General features: G+C 40.7%; 1 protein-coding gene across 4 annotated transcripts in view; it reads right to left on the reverse strand.

Moving 5' to 3' along the window:
* BICC1 (BicC family RNA binding protein 1) overlaps positions 1-11,450 on the reverse strand; it is a 309,108-nt gene extending 297,658 nt beyond the window's left edge. For all 4 annotated transcript variants that reach the window (XR_009053881.1, XM_057736127.1, XM_057736126.1 and 1 more), the window contains exon 1: positions 11,201-11,450. Coding sequence is in view for 3 of the 4 variants with exons in the window: in XM_057736127.1 (XP_057592110.1) it covers positions 11,201-11,390 (190 nt within the window). In the remaining variant the exon portion in view is untranslated. The remainder of the gene's footprint in view (positions 1-11,200) is intronic.
* Between the last annotated feature and the right edge of the window lie 8,575 nt (positions 11,451-20,025).

Below are 20,025 nucleotides of genomic sequence, written 5' to 3' on the forward strand. Positions count from 1 at the left end.
CACTAATAACACAACATTCTACACAGCCCCAAGGCTGAAGGTGAAGAAAGACTAACGTGGAGAATACACTGCCTTACTTAAGGCAGAACTATTTGGTGTTTCTTAAGGCCAAGCACATGTCCTAGCTTTAAAGTTCCATTCTATGAGGTCAATGCCAGGTCCACCAGCCCAAAATGAGACAGTCTTTAATCCAGCTCCACTGTGAGTCATTTACTCTATAAACACACACAGGTATTTTCACAGCACTGGGCTAGAGGCTGCAGAGGAATAAGCGGTGAATTTGAAACATGTTGACCACGTACAGAGCACCAACTATAAGCAAAGTTTATATACATTTTCATATAATTTTCACAATAACCCTAGGAGAGAGGTATTATCATCCCCATTTCACAAAGGAAGAAACGGAAAACAACCACAGTTGTCAGGAGGCAGCACTTTGGAAGCTCTGCTTTCTCACCAAGAACTCTAACCCAGCTCTGTGCCTACCCCCCACACCCCTCTGCACTTCAGCAGGGAACTGACGAAGCACTAAAACCTTTTCTGGAGTACAGTTTATCATCCTAGACTCAGATTTGATATGTCACCACACTGAGTAAGAGCGAATGGAAAACTAGTGTCTGGATCCACTCAGAATTCCAAAAAGAAACCCAGGCCCCCCACTTAAAGGAGTTACAGACACAGACACAGAGAACAAACGTATGGACACCAAAGGGGAAAGGAGGTGGGTGGGATGAATTGGGAGACTGGGACTGGTATGTATACTGTTGATACTATGTATAAAATAGATAACTAATGAGAACCTACTGTATAGCTCCGGGAACTCTGCTCAGTGCTCTGTGGTGACCTAAATGCAAAGGAAATCCTAAAAAGAGGGGATATGTGTATATGTATGGCTGATTCACTTTGCTATACAGTAGAAACTAACATAACATTGTGAAGCAACTATACTCCCCCAGAAATTAATTAAAAAAATAAAATAAAATAGAGGAGTTACAGCTTTTCTGTCTATAAAACAAAGATCCAAATAGCATCTGTATCTAATGGGTTGTTGCATGAGAGGCTGAAATGACTGAACAGGCATAAAGCACCAGAACAGTGTCTCACATACAGTAAGTGTGCAATTAAAGCTGGTGCTGCTTTCAAAATTGCCACCATTCTTCAGTCCATATTCCTCAAAATTTTTCCTCAGAATACAGTTTCAAAGGCGAAAAAAGCTACATAATTCACGTTCACTATAAGGCGGTCTACAACGGCAAAAAAAAATTTTTTTTCATCAAATTGCTATTATCCAACCATAAAATTTTAATTCTGAAAATTGCTTAGAAATACAAAAACATTTAATAGATTAATGCTGAATACAAAACAGTAGACAATGCTACAACAACAGCTACATAAACTCTATGCAAATAGTCAAGGACTATATTTCAAGGACTACATTTCAAGGCAGAAAAACAAGGAGCAGATAGTCTGCAAATCTGCTGTCTCTTCTGCCTACCCTGTGAATCCTTCCAGAAAATATTTTTGCAAACTTTATCAAAAGCCTTAGAAATGCCTATTCCCTTTGCACTAAAATTTTCACTAGTAAGAAATTTTGCTATGAGAATAATTGAGGATGTGAATAAAAGGGGGTGGGTGGTTAGGCAAAAGCATTTGGGGCAGCAGTGTTAGCATCCATCACCGGCCAACTCCTGAGCATGTACACTACATCTGGCACTGGCGCACGCTTCACAGACAGTATTTTTAACCCTAACAGCCTAGAAATTATATTTATTCCATTTTAGAGATGAGAAGACTGAGGCTCAGAGAAATTATTAACTCGCCCCAGGCCACACAATCAATACACGATAGAGCCAGGACCTGAATCTGGGACATTTCAAGTAGAAACATTAGGTTCTTCCCACTGCCTGGCCACCTAAAAATGTTATAAAATATCATAATGTTTAAGCAAATCATTATATGTCAAAGTAATATTATGTAGCTATTTAAAACCATGCTCTTAAAGGGAGATCAACTCAATGATGGGTGATGCCTTAGAGGGACAGGACAGGGAGGGTTGGAGGGTGTCGTGGGAGGGAGGGGATATGGGAATATATGTATAAATACAGCTGATTCACTTTGGTGTACCTCAAAAACTGGTACAAGAGTGTAAAGCAATTATATTCCAATAAAGAGATAAAAAAATAATAATATTAAAAAATCAAAAAAATAAATAAATAAAGCCATGTTCTTCCTTATCTACAAAACAGAAACAGAGGTACAGATGCAGAAAACAAACTCAGGGTTACCAGCGGGTAAGGTGGGGAGGGATAAATTGGGAGATTGAGATTGACACATACACATTACTATATATAAAACAGATAACTAATAAGGATCTGCTGTATAGAACAGGGAACTCTGTTCAATACTCTGTAATGGCCTACATGGGGAAAGAATCTAAAAAAGAGTGGATACATGTATAACGGATTCACTTTGCTGCACACCTGAAACTGACACAACCTTGTAAATCAACTATACTCCAATAAAAATTAATAAAAATAATAATAAAACCACGTTCTTTGAGAATCTTTAATAAAATGGAAAATAACCATGCTACAGTGTTAAGTGAAAAAGAAGGGATGTATGATCCCAGTTTAGAACTCAAGAGGCACAAGTCACAAGGATAGGAACCATATCTATCTTGGTTTTATCTGCACCCCCAAAGCCCAGCACTGTACCTGACATATAGCAGGAACTCAACATCTGTTGCAAAAACAAATTATGTGTGAGCATACTTTTAAAGACCAGGAAAAAATTCCCAAAATATTATCAGTGGTTACTGCTTGATTCTGAACTTAGGGGTGACTTTTGGTTTTTCTTTTTTACATTTGTTTGTATTTTCAAGTATTCTATAATAAGTTTGTATTACTTTCATAATCTGAAAAAAGAATACAATGGCTAATTTTCAAATCTTATGTTTAACCATCTTCCTACACAAGAAAGTTAAGCTCCAGAGCAACTCAATATCCAGACTAATATGTGGTTTATCTTATTCACTGTAACAGAGAACCTACTTTATAGCTAGAAAGTGAGCATTATCTTTTTATACACCAGCATCATAAATGGGAACAGGATTTAATATGTTACAAATATAAATGCTTCCATCAACTACAGTTATTAGTAGCTTATTAGGTGCTAAATGGATTTATAAATGTATAACATTCACAAAATGTTTCTATTAACGGTTTGTGCATTTTGGATACTGCCCCAAATACTAGTACCACAAGGATGAAAAGTCCAACGTGGTGGCTTTTGCAGCCTAACAACAAGGGTTTCTTGCCAAGATCACCCCCACACACTGCAAACACCATTATAGATTAACATTAAAATTGTGCCTCATCCCAGGTAGTTTATGAAGCATTTTACATCAAGGAATATTTATGGTCACTATTACCCTATGCTTCTTTAAAGAACTAGATTTTTAAACAAACAGAATGAATCAAGGATGAACCAATGGGTATTTCATTAGTTCATCATCTGGACAATTTCAAATAGCAAAACATGGCACAAACCTGATGATAATTCTATTATCAAACTGCCTCCAAAATGACTTCATCTTCTGAAGAAATTCTGGCTTTGTTGGCCAGATGCTATGGCAGTGGCCACTCTAAGAAAACCCTAAAGGGCAGAAGTATGAACTACATTGAGCCTGTCTATTCTAAAAGCAACCTGAGATGGGTAGTGGGCAGGAAGGAAGAGGGAGAGGAGAAAGGATATCTTCGAGTAATTAAAGGTAAAAGGTGCAGGAGGGATGCACTGGAAGTCTGGGGTTAGTAGATGCAAACTATTTACATACAGAATGCATAAACAACAAGCTCCTACTCTACAGCACAGAAAACTATATTCAATATCCTGGGATAAACCATAATGCAAAAGAATATAAAAAGAACATATAGGGACTTCCTAGGTGGCGCAGTGGTTAAGAATCTGCCTGCCAATGCAGGGGACCCAGGTTCGAGCCCTGCTCCAGGAAGATCCCACATGCAGAGCAACTAAGCCCGTGCACCACAACTATTGAGCCTGCACTCTAGAGCCCGTGAGCCACAACTATTGAGCCCGTATGCCGCAACTACTGAAGCCCACACACCTAGAGCTCATGCTCCTCAACAAGAGAAGCCACCAAAATGAGGAGCCCAAGCACCACAGTAAAGAGTAGCCCCCGCTCGACACAACTAGAGAAAGCCCGTGAGCAGCAACAAAGACCCAGTGCAGCCAATAAACAAATTAAATGAATAAATTTATTTTAAAAAAAAGAATGTGTATGTGTATAACTGAGTCACTGTTGTACAGAAATTAACACATTGTAAATCAACTATACTTCAATTAAAAAAATAAATAAATAAAAATAACATTTTTTAAAAAGGTAAAATGGATGTTTGTGTTGTGTTGTATAATTTTCTTTTTTTAAATAAATTTATTTATTTACTTATTTATTTTATTTATTGGCTGTGTTGGGTCTTTGTTGCTGCACACAGGCTTTCTCTAGTTGATGCGAGCGGGGGCTACTCTTCACTGTGGTGTGCAGGCTCCTCACTGTAGTGGCTTCTCTTGTTGTGGAGCATGGGCTCTGGGCACGTGGGCTTCAATAGTTGTAGCACACAGGCTCAATAGTTGTGGCGCACGGGCTTAGTTGCTCCGCAGCATGTGGAATCTTCCCAGAGCTTAAACTCATGTCCCCTGCATTGGTAGGCAGATTCTTATCTACTGCACCACCTATGAAGTCCTGTATTGTATAATTTTCAATGAAAAAAACACTCAACAGGCAGAAAACAGTAGAGGTGAAAAAGACAGTTATAGTACTTAGGGGCCCTAGGTCCTGTTTGTAAAATGAGTAACAACACGAGAACCGCTTTGCATGATCAAAGGTGTTTTCTCTTTGGGAATTAAGTTTATTCCCGGACTATGCCAAGAAGAAATTCCACCCACATAAACATTACCAAATCATCTAGATTTCTAGGGGTTATCAACGCAGGCCAAAGTCTCAGATAGGTAAGCTTTTGCATCAGGCACAACTTGGAATTCCCATCACAATGCCCTCTGCTTTGCCCTTTGTGGGGAAACTATAGGTTTAATTACTCAGCATCTATTCCAACTTCCTTCTTCCTTGCCTACTTCTACGAGAGAAGCTGCAAAAGAAATCGCCTTCCCAGAATCTCTTGTAGCAAAGAGTGGCCTAAGGAATACAGATGGAAGTTCCAGGAGAGAGAATTCTTTGTTACACAAAAAGGCAAAATCTTGAATTCAAAAAAAAACATTTTTGTTGTCCTCCCTTTTCTCTGCACAGACCACAGGTGCATCTCAAGACACAGCCTTGGCCAGACTACATCAATGAGGCCAAAAGCCATCAGCTGGGATGGCCAAGGTCAGGGGGCAACTTGCTGGGGTCCCTGAAGCCCCTGAGTGGCTCTTGGGGCCTGGCCCTCTGAGCCACAAATTTTTTTGTTTCATCAGAAAAAGAACCCCCTGGCTTGGCTTGTTTAAGTCACTCTGTGTTGGGTTTTCTGTTAGTCCCAGCCAAACATTCCTGCCTGTTAAAATCATCGATATAACAAGCCCTTTCTATGTTTTAATTTATCAATGATCAACTTAAGCAAAACCCCAGAAGTCTGCACAGAGATAAGACTGACAGAGAGCGCTGTGAGACGGCTGTAACACCCTCTCACAGAATCCTCGCAGGGCTCTGCAAAAGGCCAAGTTAAGACCCCAACCCAGGCCAGCCTGAGAGCAGTTCCCAAACTCTCCACTTCCAGGCTACACAACCTCTGATAGATATTTTTCATTTAGTTTCTAAAACAATATGAACCTTCATTTTTGCTCTCTGAGTCTACTACACTTGTCCTGATAAACTTTTCTGATTGAAGGAAGACTTCCACTGAAAAAAAAAAAAAAAAAGATTTATATACACTTTTTTTTTTTTAAGATAAAAACAAAACCTGGCAAGCATTCGCTTTCTGGTGTTTTGAAATCCTTATCCATCACATGGCACAGGGATGCTGTTGCTGCTACTGCTGCTGCAGTAACATTTACCAAACACCATGTGCTGGCCATTGGGCTCAACATTTCACACACATCATCTCATTCTGTGCTCACAACACTCCTGGAAGATAAGACTCTTATGGTCCCCATTTTACAGGTGAATAACTAGAACACGTTAGCCCAGGCACAACATTTTCTTTGAAAAAGTCTCTCTCGAGACACGAATGATGACTTCAGAGCAACATCAAACTGCAATGGAGATTCATTGATTTTTGTGGCTGGTCTTTAGTAAAAATATTAGAAGTGACTGGCTCCGGCCCATTGAATGAAAAATACTCAAGGCAAGAACAATGACAGCTAAAGAGAGTGCAAAGCCCTCTCACCCTGCGCAAAATCTAAAACTCCACACTCATACTCAATATAGCTTTACTCAGTACGTACTCATCCGCCTTTACAAGAGTCTAATACACTAGGCACACTGTGAGCTACCAGGAAAGCCAATAATAATATTTAGATAGCTGTGAATGTTCATTTAGTACAAGACCATTTAATTCATTTTAAAATATACTTGATTTTCATTTTCAATACAAGAATGTGCATTTTATGCACTACGGTTTACAATAAATATGGTTATTAGTGATTTATTCAGCACTTCCTCTGTGGCCAGCGCTGTGATGTTTTACATCCATCTTTTTTTCTCTTAATGATTACAACCACCTCAGGATGTAGGCACAGTGATTAACACCCCCTTTCAGAAATGGGGCTGCAGGTAATGAATTTTTCCAAGCTCCCTATTTAAAGGTAGGACCAAGACTCAAATCCAGATCTGGCCAAGGGCCCTTTGCTTTCAACCATTAAGCTTCATAAAGTTACTGGATTTGTTCTTACTGTTTATTAGCCTTGATCAAGCCTTAGCTAGAAAACTATATTCGGCTTAGCTCTTGCTTATTTTCATTTTCAGCATTCCCCCATTTTCAGATATTTTTGCTTCATCTCTCTCCCTGCTCCCACAAAAGCATCTAAAAGATTATTATCTATATACCAAATTACAAGACAATCTTCACTTATGTTTGCCAAATTTAAAAGATATGTAATTACGTAATTGCTGCTCTTACTTTTAATCAATGTGTGATCAGCTATTTTAGTGGCTAGTTCTGCTCTTCAAACGAGCAGCAGTCAGTGATTCCTGTATGGCCCATCATTGTAAACATGTAAAAACATGTTTTGTTTTTTTAATTTTTTGGCCATGCCGCACGACATGTGGGATCTTAGTTCCCCAACTAGGGATCCAACCTGTGTCCTCCTGCATTGGAGACACAGAGTCTTGACCACTGGACGACCAGGGAAGTCCCCAAAACATGGTTTTTAAAGTCTTTAACAGCAATATCCTAAAAGCCCACCGGACGTCAACCTCAATTCATGAAAACAGGCCACTACCCCCGACCAACAATTCTTTCTATGAAGAAATACAAGGGATTCTGAACTTTGAAAATGCCGATGAGTCTAAATTTTATGTAGGGATTTTTAATTGTATAGCACACGTATATGTTTTTCAACGTAAAAATAAACATATAATTGTAAGATGTAAAACAACCCCAAAAGAAGAAAAAAAAAAAAAGGAAAAGTATAAATGTACAAATTCTATGTTTGTCTCTCAGGACACTGGCCAACACCAAGGCTGTATTTCTGACTCTTTTGACCCACTTATTTCCTACTTTCTCCCAGACTTTCCTCTAGACCACTCTCCTCCCTCTTTACATACCATAACTCATATTTAATTGACTTCAATGAATCAATACTACTGTCCCACATGAAGTATGAAGTCTAAATTATAAAGATCAGTATTAAGTAAATCAAGAACAATTTTTCTTCATTATTATAATGTTGTCCATGGTATCTATTCCAAGGCCCACCATCCCCATTAAAAACCTAAACTAAACTTTCAATCAATTCCCATTTACAAAACTGTTGACTAATAAAGCCAACAATCTTCATTTAGATTCAAACAGAAATGTCAGATACTCTGCATGGCTGTTTGTCTAATAACAAGTAGTTATTAAACAAAAAACAAAAAGCAAAAAATAAAAAACTAGTTATTTTTTTCCTCCATTTTTGGCCTGGTGGATTTGGGGACTCAATGATCAACCAAGAATGGTATTTCATTTCTTTGACCACTACCCTACTGCCCATATTTTAACCTCACTAAATTTTTGGTCCATTGCGTAGAAGAATTTCTCTACTAATAAAAATACAACCCATTAAAGATTAACTTACCCCCAGGACAGTCTCTCTGGAAACAAATTCCAAGCATTATAATCACCAATTTGCACTATGCAGACTTAAAGGCAGAGAATCTTATTCATCCTGATTTAAATTGGAAATCCGCACATATTTTAAGGTGATTGTGTGAAGAAAAATGGCAAATCCAAATTCACAATAATCAGAAACTCACTGGGCAAATACAGACTTTTCTTAATTGACACTTTTCAAATGAAAAGCTTTTCACCCAAGGATCTCTAACAATATTAGAATATTTGTTGACTTTCCAAACTTCCTACCTTGTTCTCTATTTTACTTCTGCAATTATGAAACTGCAAAATCTTTTGTTCTCTAGATATTTAGATGTAGACTATTATCAGAAATTGTGATAGGCACTGGAAATCATTTGAATCTATAATGCTATAATATTAGTAATAATAAAAGCAACTGATATATATTAAGCTGTTATCATTTACAAAACAGTGTGACAAGTTTTAGGTTATTAGGCTTTATCTCTGTTAATTCTCACAAAACTCTAAGAGAAAGGTACTAAAATAAGTCCCATTTTACAGACGGACAAACTGAGACTTGAGAGGTGCCCAGGAACTGTCCCAAGGTTCCACAGGGATCTGAACCTAGGTAAAAGTGACTGCAGTTGCCCACACTTGCTTTAACCACCTAATATTGAGCAATGAGACACATGATTATGCTTGGTTCAGAAAACTAGTCTTATTCCTTCAAAGATGGCGGTTCTAACAAAGTTGACACTAGGACGCATGCATGACAAAATGCCTTAGTACATAGTGCACTGGGTTCTATCATCAAACATGTTCAAATTTACTTTCTTAGAAGGCATAATTCACTTATTAGTGACTTTAGAAAGTTAATCAAAGCACTATGTTCAATTATTCAAGAAATCTTTGAAGTATGAATATTTCATTAATACACAGGTTGTTGAAGAAATACTAACTCTGTTAAGACTTTCTGTAAAAGAAACTTTACCATAGCAAAGCAATTTTAAACTATCTCATGTCAGATTATCATATCTACAAAGGGAATGTCCTTCAAATTTTAAAAAACGTCTTACCCATATTTCATTTTACTCCAAATGGAAATTAATTAATTCAAAAAAGAAATCCACTTCTAAAGCTCAGGTTATGCAAGAGGGCTTCCTAGAAGCTTAACAACACTGTCGTTACTGGTATGTGCACAGGTAAGGAAGACACAGCATCATTAGAAGATCCATCTTTCACAACCCTCCAAACGTACAAAATAAACTGGAAACTTGTTGAAAGGATAGGTATGTGTATTCAGTTCAACCCAAACAATCTCTCAAAAATATTTTCCTGAATAAATTCAATATTTTGTTTTATAATTGGAACTAGGCAAAAAAGCCATGGAACAAATTGAAATAACTAAAATAGGTTACTGAAACGCAACTGGGGCTTTAATTTCCAAATCCACTTTGTAATATTCCTATTTGAACAGTTTATCGCAGAAGCAACTCTCCTAGAAAGTTACACAATGTAATGAGGAAGAAAAGAGGGAGACAGAGACATGACAAGCACTGGGGGTGTTTATCAATAAAAATAAGCAACAAGGGAGATGAGTTTGTAGCTCATCCAAAAACGCCTGCCAAACACTCCTGCGATTTGTTTCCACCAAGTTATTGTTTTGGAAAACATCTTGTTCTGTCTTAAAATAACCTGCTTAATTCTTCTAAAAAAGCACTGCATTTCCACGGAGGGCTAAATAGCTCCCACATTGCGATGCACTAACTGATAAAGTCAAAGTAAGTTATGCACCAAGCCACAAAAGAAAGCTGGAAAGCTCCAATCCTCCCTTGATATAAGGACACGAGCTACTGAATGAATCCACTACTGCACCCTCAGTGAAAGTAATGCCTGCTCCGTCTACAGTATTTGAAGAATAACCGTCATTCAAACTACCTTATTTCTCTGGGTGATGAGAATGAGCCACATTGGGGACTACAGGTAAGCTAGTAATTAGCATTTTTAGGGAAGATCTAAATGACCTTGGACATTTTAGCATTCACTCTCAGAACTCCAATCCTCCCATTAAAAATCAAAATTCGTTCCTAGTCCTGTATGATTAAAACTTTTACACCTGGGAAAGTCCCAGAGAAACGAGGGAATTGAAAGAAAAAGAAAAGAAAAGAAAGAGAAAATCCCAAGTTGTGAAAGACAAAGTCAGATACCCATAATACGGGAAGACTTTTATGAACCGAGTGTAACTCAAGATGTGTTTTATAAGCCTGTCAGGCGATGAACACACAACACACTGTCCTCCAACCCAGCAGCACTGCCCTGACACAATCCCCACGCTTTGGCCTCTCACCCCCATCCTGGCCCTCCTACTCCGGGGTGGGGGACGGGGGGGATGGGGGCGGGCAGGCGGGAACTCCTGTCTTAAGCCTTGACATCTGCAGAGCGTTTCCCAATAGCGAGACAAGGCCCCTCAGCTGGAGGAAGTGGATACTGACAAGAGGAGGGAGAGAGAGACAGAGCTAGAATTCAGGAGTGCCAGAGAGTGGAGAGAGAGTCACGCATACTCTGTGCGGTCCGACTGGGTCCGGATGGCACAGCCCAGGTGTCCGGACTAAAGTTGGCATCTCCAAAGTCCAAGAACGCGACTTGGGCGCGCGGACACAAACACGGCCTGCGGCTTTTCCGAAGCGGGTCAAGTTAGCACAAGGTGCCCGGTGCCCGGAGACCTGAGAGGCGTGGAAGGGTGGAGACTCCCGCGAGGTCTCCACTCCCTGGGTGTCCTCCGGCTCGACGGGGGAAGGGACCGGGGACCTAAGTCGGCTTTGGGCCGAAGTAGCGGGCGCTGGGACGCGGGGCGGGGATGTCGGGGAAGGAGTCAGGGACTCAGCCCCGGAGTCCGAGAACGCGGCGGGGATGCCTACCTTGTAACATGGCCTCAAGTTTCTTCCTGTCCACGCGGAAGCGCTCCTCGCTCCACTCGGGGCTGTGCAGGGGCGCCCCGGCGACCAGGTCGTCCTCCGAGCCGGGCATGGGAGAGTCGGTGCTGCGCTCGCTGTTGGAGCCCGGGTCCGACTGCGCCGCCAGGTAGCCGGGCTCGCCCTGAGCGGCCATGGTGGGCGCGCGGCGCTCGGGCTCCGGCTGCGGCCGCCGCTCCGCCTGCGCCGCCGCCTCCGCTCGCCCGCCGGGCTCCGCTGGCTCCCCGCGCCGCGGCGCTAGCTCGTGCCCCCGCGGCCGCCGCCGGCCGCGCCGTCGCCACGGAGCCCCCTGCGCATCCCAGCCCCTGGCGCCGCCCACGCCGCCCGCCGCCCCGGGTCCGGGCCCCCGCGCCCGGCCAGTGGCTGCGCCGCCCCCCGCCAGCAACGCCCGCGCGGAATGAGCGCGCCGCGCCGCCCGCGCCTCCATCCGCAGGGCCCCGGCGCCCCCTCCCAGCCAGCCGCCCCTGCAGCCGCGCGCTCATTGGCCGGGCCGGCCCACGGGGAGCCGCGGCGGGCGGGTGGGCGGCCCCTGGCTCGCGCACTCACTCGCTCGCACACACTCACCACGTACACACCACCACTTTCCTGCGCTTACACGTCAAAATCTTGTCCCACACACATACTTTCAATAGTTCCTCCATCACAAACACTCGCCAAGTTCAAGCACGGCACCCTCCTGAACGCACTCGAAGTACACACACAATTCCCCTTCTACTGACGTACAAACACTACACCCTAAAAGTCACAGCCCCAGTTGGTCCCACAAGTTTGAAACAGGAGAAAGGAGAAAAGAAGAAAGATTGCGGAAGAAACGACGTCCATCTCTTGCAGACATCAATGTGGTCCTTGCTTCCACGCAGCTCACCCCTCCACTAAATGTTCAAACCAGATCTCTCCTCTCATCCCAGCAAAGTGGCCAGCTGCACAAGAGGTGGACAAGAGGCTTACTCTTCTTATTGTGAGGAATGGGATTTTTTTTGTTCTTGAATGAGGTGAGGGGGGAGTCTTTTTCTCTGTGATTCTCAAGGAATGGATTCAGCCAATTTAAATTTAAAAAAAAAAAAAAAAAGAGGGCTCAGGAGAAAGGCTCTGAGATCTGAGATCGCAGGGAGGGTTAGCTGGATCCCACTGGCATCTGGGCAGGGCCGTCTCGTCAGGGACTGAGGGCTCTTCTCTGTTCCCAAAGTCCATCTCTCACATGTGATTGCCAGCAGATGAGCCTCTGATCCTACCTGCCCAGGCCAGCTCACCCACTGCCACTATCAAACTTGGACTTGAAGCACCAGGGAAGAAGAAACTTGCTCCAGGAAATCCCACTGGAACTCTGTTTTTTCAGTTCACACTGATTCATACTCTCTCATAACCGAAAGCACAAAAAATTTTTTGACTTTTTTAGGGGCTGGGGATGGGATAGCAGTTTGTCACTGGCCACAGAAGGAGATTTACTGGTCTACACACGGGACAAGCCATATCGTTGGCATGAGCCTGTGGGTAATCATCCACTGTGCTTAAGATTAATCGAAATTCTTATAGGTTCAGTTGCCTAGTTAACAAGAATTGGCTCTGTGCTGAGTACTGTGATGTGATTTGACAGATGAGGGTACTGGGAGTGTAAGAAGTCAAGTGACATGATTAAGGTCACATAGCAGCAGATAATGGAGCCAAGAATTGAACCAGGTCTGCGTATCTGGCACATAATCTCCACAAAACCCTGCCTTGTTGAGCAGGGAACCCTCCTGCTCAGAGTCACCTCCTGAAGAACCAGGAGCAGATGTACAGCTTAACTGGTGTTTAATTCACCATCTGTATTCCTTCTCAGAACTTATTACTGTGCAAAGCACTAAGCAGCAAAAGAGGTTATCAAAAAGCCTTCCATCAGAGATGTTTACTGTCTTTTTGTGTCAACAGATATTTTGGGGGGAACCTACTAAGCAAGGAACACTGTGTCAGGCATGGAGAATAGTAATCAAAAACAAAGACTGTCCCTAGGCTTCTGGAGCTGACATTTAAGTGAGAAAGATAAGATGTTAACCAAAAATAAATATATACATCACTCAGAAAAACAGAAAATTGCACCTATATTAGGCATGACAAATAAGAGACTCGACATACAAGAAAAGCTGTAATGAAGTAATTGGTTTCAGTCAGAGAGGAAGTGACTCTGGAGTTGAGAACAGAAGTTTGAGAAGAAATTAACCGGACAAGAAAGGGGAGGAAAGAGCCTTCCCTGAAAATGATCATTTGATGGTAGTAATACTATTAGGATCAAATCTATTACAATTATCCTTATTTTCCAGTTGAGGAAACAGAGGCACAGTAGATTCAGTAACTTACCCAAGGTTGCACAAATAAGTAAGTTGTAGAATCAGGATTTGAATCTAGGCCGTCTCCCTTGAAAATTCGACTTGAAGTGTATTATGCTTAGCCACTGACTTATGTTGGCTCTCAAAAGGATCAGTGTAAGCACAGATCATGTGGTTAAAGGAGGCAGCATGAGGAACAAAACAGCCAGCATAGCTGGTACAAGAGAATGAGAAGTTAGATGGTGCATGCCAAAGCATGAGAGGTATGTAAGGAGTAGAGCTTGTAAGCCCTGCAGGCCAAGTTAAGGAGTCTTTGTTTTTATCTTTAGAGCAGAAGAAAGCCATGTAGAGGCTTTAAGCACGGTGTGATATACTTAGATTTACATTTTTTAAAAGATGACAGTGGCTATGGTATGAAAAAGAGATTGAGGGACCTGATAGAAGTAGTTGTCAATTAAGAGACTATCCAGGAAGTTTAGACAAGAAATGCTGGTAGCTTACCTAGAGTGGTGAAGATGGAGAAATGTGAGAGGATTTGAGAAATACTTTGATGGTAAATATCATCAACTAGATAGGTGATGGATTGGATATGGGGTGGTAGAAAGGGAAATGCCAAGAATGACCCTAGGGTTCTGGCTAACATAATTGGAGAGAGATACGTACCATTAACTGAAAGAGGAAAACACTGGAAGAGCACTGACTATCTTGGAGGAAAGAGGAACTTGAATTGGACATATTGAGTTTATGGTGCAATTGAAATCTCCAAGAAGATATGTCAAATAAGCAATTGGATATATGGGTCTGGAGTTCAGAAAAGAGATCTTGGCTACAGATTAAAATGTGTTATTTATTTGTTTATAGGTGTTAACTCTAGTCATATGACTGTCTAAGGAATGAGAAGAGAAAGCAAACCAAGGAAAGAGGCTTTCACAAATTCTAACATTAAGTGATCGAGTAGATAACTGTAATGGGAAATGTAATAGAACAAGTAATGAGAGAAGAAAAAACAAAACAAAGTTTTATCATGTAAAAAGACTATTTCAAACATCTTTGATCATCTTTGTACAGTAAGAGAGGTCAAAAAGTTTTGATGGAGGTCACTAGAACCTTAGCAAGAAAGCCAGAATGGAGTGGTGGAGGAGTGAATATAGTAGTGAATATAGGGACTTCCCAGGCAGCGCAGTGGTTAAGAATCCGCCTGCCAATGTAGGGGACACAGTTCGATCCCTGGTCCAGAAGGATCCCACATGATGTGCAATAACTAAGCCTGTGAGCCACAACTATTGAGTCTGCATTCTGGAACTCATGAGCCACAACTACTGAGCCCGTGTGCTGCAGCTACTGAAGCTTGAGCACCTAGAGCCCGTGCTCCACAACGAGAAGCCACCACAATGAGGAGCACAATAAGGAGCCCATGCACTACAATGAAGAGTAGCCCCCCGCTTGCCGCAGTTAGAGAAAGCCTGTGTGCAGCAACAAAGACCCAATGCAGCCAATAAATAAATTTATTTATATATATACACACACACATATATATATAGTAGTAGCTGAAGGATAATGCAGATGGAAGATATTTCTTGTTTATTGGATTGGTTGGCTGTTAGGTTGGATGATGATTTAATGGGTGAGGTTTGAGCACTGCAAAAACCACAATACATGGTCCAGTTGACAGAAAGTGACTATATAAGAAAAAAGGAAGATGCAAACTATGTAGTTTATAAGATGGATAAACTACAGGGTCCTATTATATAGCACAGGGAACTATATTCAATATGTTGTGATAAGTTATAATGGAAAAGAATATAAGAAAGAATATATATATACATATATATATATATATATAATCTGAGCCACTTTGCTGTACAGCAGAAACTAAACACAACATTGTAAATCAGGACTTCCCTGGTGGCGCGGTGGTTAAGAACCTGCCTGCCAATGCAGGGGACAGGGGTTCGATCCCTGGTCTGGAAAGATCCCACATGCCGTGGAGCAACTAAGCCCATGCGCCACAACTGCAGCTACTGAGCCCAAGTGCCACAGCTACTGAAGCCTGCGCGCCTGGAGCCTGTGCTCCACAACAAGAGAGGCCACTGCAATGAGAGGCCTATGCACGGCAACAAAGAGTGGCCCCCATTCTCCGCAACTAGAGAAAGCTGTGCGCAGCAACAAAGATCCAATGCAGTCAAAAATAAAATTAATTAACTTTTTAAAAAACATGGTAAATCAACTATATTTCAAAAAAATTTTTAAAAAGAGAAAAAAGGAGGAATCATTATTATAGGTCTTTGAAAACAGGAACAGAATAGACTTCAAGATACAAGTAGAGAAGAAACAGTTCTTCAGAAGATGAACAGACGGATATAAATGTAGGTCAGTTTGTAGGTTTCATTTCTAGAACACAAGGGAATCCCATCCGATGGCTTTTATTTTCCCAAAAAAGTAAAAGTCAAAGTTATCTGTTGAGAGTGTGGGAGGAGAGCTGCCAGAGGTTTGAGGAAAATAGAGAGGGGTGTGTGTGTGTGTGTGTCTGTGTGTGTGCCTGTATGTGTTTAGAGGTTTTAAACTAGCCTTTTGCATCTGCAAAAGAATGAACCAGAATGCTGCTGCTTTAAATCAACTATACTTCAATAAAAAATTTTTTAAAGAATGAATTGGTACTGTTTAGAGTCCAGTTGATGTTGACAGTCATAAATTTATAATGGGGTCAGCCTGCCTGTCCTAACTTTCTCCACCAGTGCTAAACTTCTTGGGTGCAGGCACAGAGAAAACATAGGAGTCCTGCCAAAGAGAAGAAGTGCCAGGAGCTAGAAGGCAATGGAACAGTGCCTGATGGAAAATAATTTTCAACGTAGAAGTTGAAACTTCTTCAACACAGAAATAGAATCCAGCAAAACTATCACTCAAACATGAGGACAAATTCACGTGTCCATATGAGAGGTCTCAAAGACCTCTCCTTATACTCTATCTCAACAAGCTGCTGAAGGTTGTGTGCCACCAAAACAAAGGAGTAAATCAAGATGAAGAAAAAAAAAAAAGATGAAGAGAAAAAACATGAAAGATGGGAAATAAGTGATCCAGCATAAGATAGAGGTCAAAGGGCCCCTAGAATGATGGTGAAAGGAGAACCAAAATTGCAATAGGTCAGAAGTCTCCAGGGTTGAAGGGGAGGCTGGGACATAGTGAGAGAGTAAAACTGACATATATACACTACCAAATGTGAAATAGATAGCTAGTGGGAAGTTGCTGCATAATACAAGGAGATCAGCTTGGTGCTTTGTGACGACCTACCTAGAGGCGTGGAATAGGGAGGGTGGAAGGGAGGCTCACAAGGGAGGGGATATGGAGATATGTGTATACATATAGCTAATTCACTTTGTTGTACAGCAGAAACTAACACAACATTGTAAAGCAATTATACTCCACTAAAAAAGTATAAAAAAAAAGTCTCCAGGGTTGAGATTTCTTCTAGATTAAATGGATAGAATTCTTGAGTATGAACATATTCAGAGGTTAAGAAAGTTGATGGAGACTTCGGCATTAAATTCATGAAAACCCATGAATTTCAGTTCATAGAAAACTATTAATAACTCCAAGTATAACAAAACATTGTGCTGAAAAGTTACAGTAGTCTACATGGCTGCACTGTAACTAGTCTTTACATAGTTGTAATGATGTAAACTATGGGTACTGATGTAACCTAAATTATAAATATAACTAGACTAGGAATTTGCTGATTGGGAAGTATGCATGAGGGCAGTGGGGGCTTTGTGGGAGGCAGTGGTAAAAAAGTGAAAAGTCATCTGCTTTAGGGGCACATCGATACATAATGACTAAAGCTTTGCTACAATCAAGAAGTAGCAATATAAGCATGTTATTTGGAGATATGGAGGTAAAAATGGAACGAAGCTGAAAGTGTTGGAAGTGGTTGCCTGTAGGAAACAGGGGGAAGGCATATGGTGTACTTCTGGTTGTTACACAAGTCTTCTAGAACAATTTGATTCTTTAAATCACATGGATGTATAACTAATTATAGAAAAGGTAACACATAATACCATTATTGAAATGGCATATAAATAACAGAACCTTGAATGCACAACTTTGAGGGCTATGCTCTTTCTACAAAAATTAAGGCAGAGATAGAATAATTGCAATTTTCCTTATTTTCATTAAGTATGTTTGTTTTGTCTTTATCTTCCTATATCATTCAAGAAAAGAATACATTTCAATTACTCAGAAGGATTGGAACAGATCAGATGTCAGGTAATCAGCTGTGTATATTTTTTTAAAGGGAGTAGGACCCTCAAAAAGAAAAATCCCTGGGGAGAATGTAAATAACTAAGATCACCTTAAATCTTCAAGTCTGCAAAATATGAAAATCCATAAGACATTAAAAAAAAAAAACTAGAAGTGTTATCTTGCAGTTACTTTAGAAATGCACACAGAGGGACTTCCCTGGTGGTCCAGTGGTAGCGAATCTACCTTCCAATGCAGGGGACGTGGGTTGGATCCCTGGTTGGGGAACTAAGATCCCACATGCCCTTGCGCCACAACTACTGAGCTCAGGCGCCTCAAAGAGAGAGCCTGCATGCTGCAAACTACAGAGTCCATGTGCTCTGGAACCCATGCGCCACAACTAGAGAAAAACCTGCACACCACAAGTAGAGAGGCCCACGCACCACAACTAGAGAGAAGCCCACCTGCCACTTCGAAAGATCCCACATGCCTCAGCGAAGACCCCACATGCCTCAACTAAGATCCAACACAGCCAAAAAAATAAAGAAAATAAATAATAACAGAAAAGAAAAAAAATGCATGCCAAACTTTGATTAGTGGTCATCTAATGAAAAAACTTCTCTGAGAACTTTTAAACTAAAATGGATTGGTATTCTTTTCCAGATTCTCTTAACTAGTTTCCCTGAATTTGTTTCTTCTAAGACAAAATACAAAACTATTGATCCTGAACTTATGTATTTTTATATGTTTCAGAAATTTATATGAATAACTACTTTTCTATTTCAATTTAAAACCTTGGCATTTCACTTACATTTGAATAATCTCAATATATGGACACATGTTACTCAGTTAAATGGCCTACAAAGCTCTTAGCAGGCCCCTCATTTAGCAATCCCAACTCATTCTCTTCTTACATTTCATACTCCAACAATACAGAACAATTTGTAATTCCTGGTCTAGTCCTGCTCTCTCATCTGGAGCTCTGTGCTTTGCAAAATAGTATTCCTCCAGCTGGAATACTCTCTCCCATTTTGTTTGCCTGCCCTTCACAAACACCTCACCATCAGGCTGATTTGGGTTCTCTGTATCTTTTGTTTTCAATGAATGCTGTGCTCATTCCCATTAAAACAATTATCTTTGCATTTATCATCTATCACAACCACCATCACCATCATCATTATTATGATACATATAATGTCTCAGTTCCTGAGGCAGGAAATGTATCTTTACATCATTGTGTCTCCAACACCCACCAATTGCCTGGTATAGGCAAGCTTTTAACCTTGCACCTGGAAACATATGTTTAGAAATTATTTTGTGATACAGCTTGGAGGATTATGTAGCCAGAAAGCAATTAAGTTGAAGAAGAGCATAAAAAGAAAAGCTAAAACTCTAAGGTTAGAATTAAAAGCAGCTGATAGGTAGGAATGTTCTCTTCTTAATATGCAACTGAGGAAACAGAGGCCTGGAGAAATGAGGCAAATTGATGAGAATGCCACAGCATGTGAAAATCAACTTAGAAGCATCAATGTTAAACCTGAAAAATTATCTGGTCCAGTCCTTTTACTTCACAGTTCAAAAAACTGAGACCTAAAGACTCAAAGAAAAATGAAGTTGTGCAAAGATATGCTTAAAACTTATGAAAAAGCTGATTTTCAACGAAGTATCAACCAAGAAACTATTTGTTTCATCTCATTTTTATTCACTGAAACTTTTTGGCCCAAAATTATAGCCATGGTATGGCACAGTATATTTTAGAGATCTTAAGTGAACATTCTAAAATTATATAAAATTTCCCTGCAATGTCAAGTTAAAAGAGCAGCAAAGTATTTGATATTCTATTTTAATACCTTTATAGTTGGTTCCAGGAAAAGGCTTATTTGAAATAAACACAAGAGAAGTCTTAAAGGAAGATGAGCATACCATGTATGGTGTGAATTTTCAGACTAATAATAATGCCAGACACATTGAGCATTTATAATTTGCTGGACACTGTTAATTATCTCATTTGGTTCTCACCACAATCCTATGAGATTGGTACAACTATTATCTCCATTTTAAAGAAGACAATAGCTAATGCCTTGCGAGGATAACATGCATGGAGACCCACAGTCTGCAGTGGTTGTGACTGAAACACAAAGACACCTGACAGAGATGATGTTCTTACCCATCACACTGGCTTTCTCTCCTATCTGGGCCTGATTACATGCAGGTAATGCAAACTGTTGGCGGCAG

This window comes from Hippopotamus amphibius, chromosome 5, assembly GCF_030028045.1.
Source record: "Hippopotamus amphibius kiboko isolate mHipAmp2 chromosome 5, mHipAmp2.hap2, whole genome shotgun sequence".
Taxonomy (NCBI): domain Eukaryota; kingdom Metazoa; phylum Chordata; class Mammalia; order Artiodactyla; family Hippopotamidae; genus Hippopotamus; species Hippopotamus amphibius.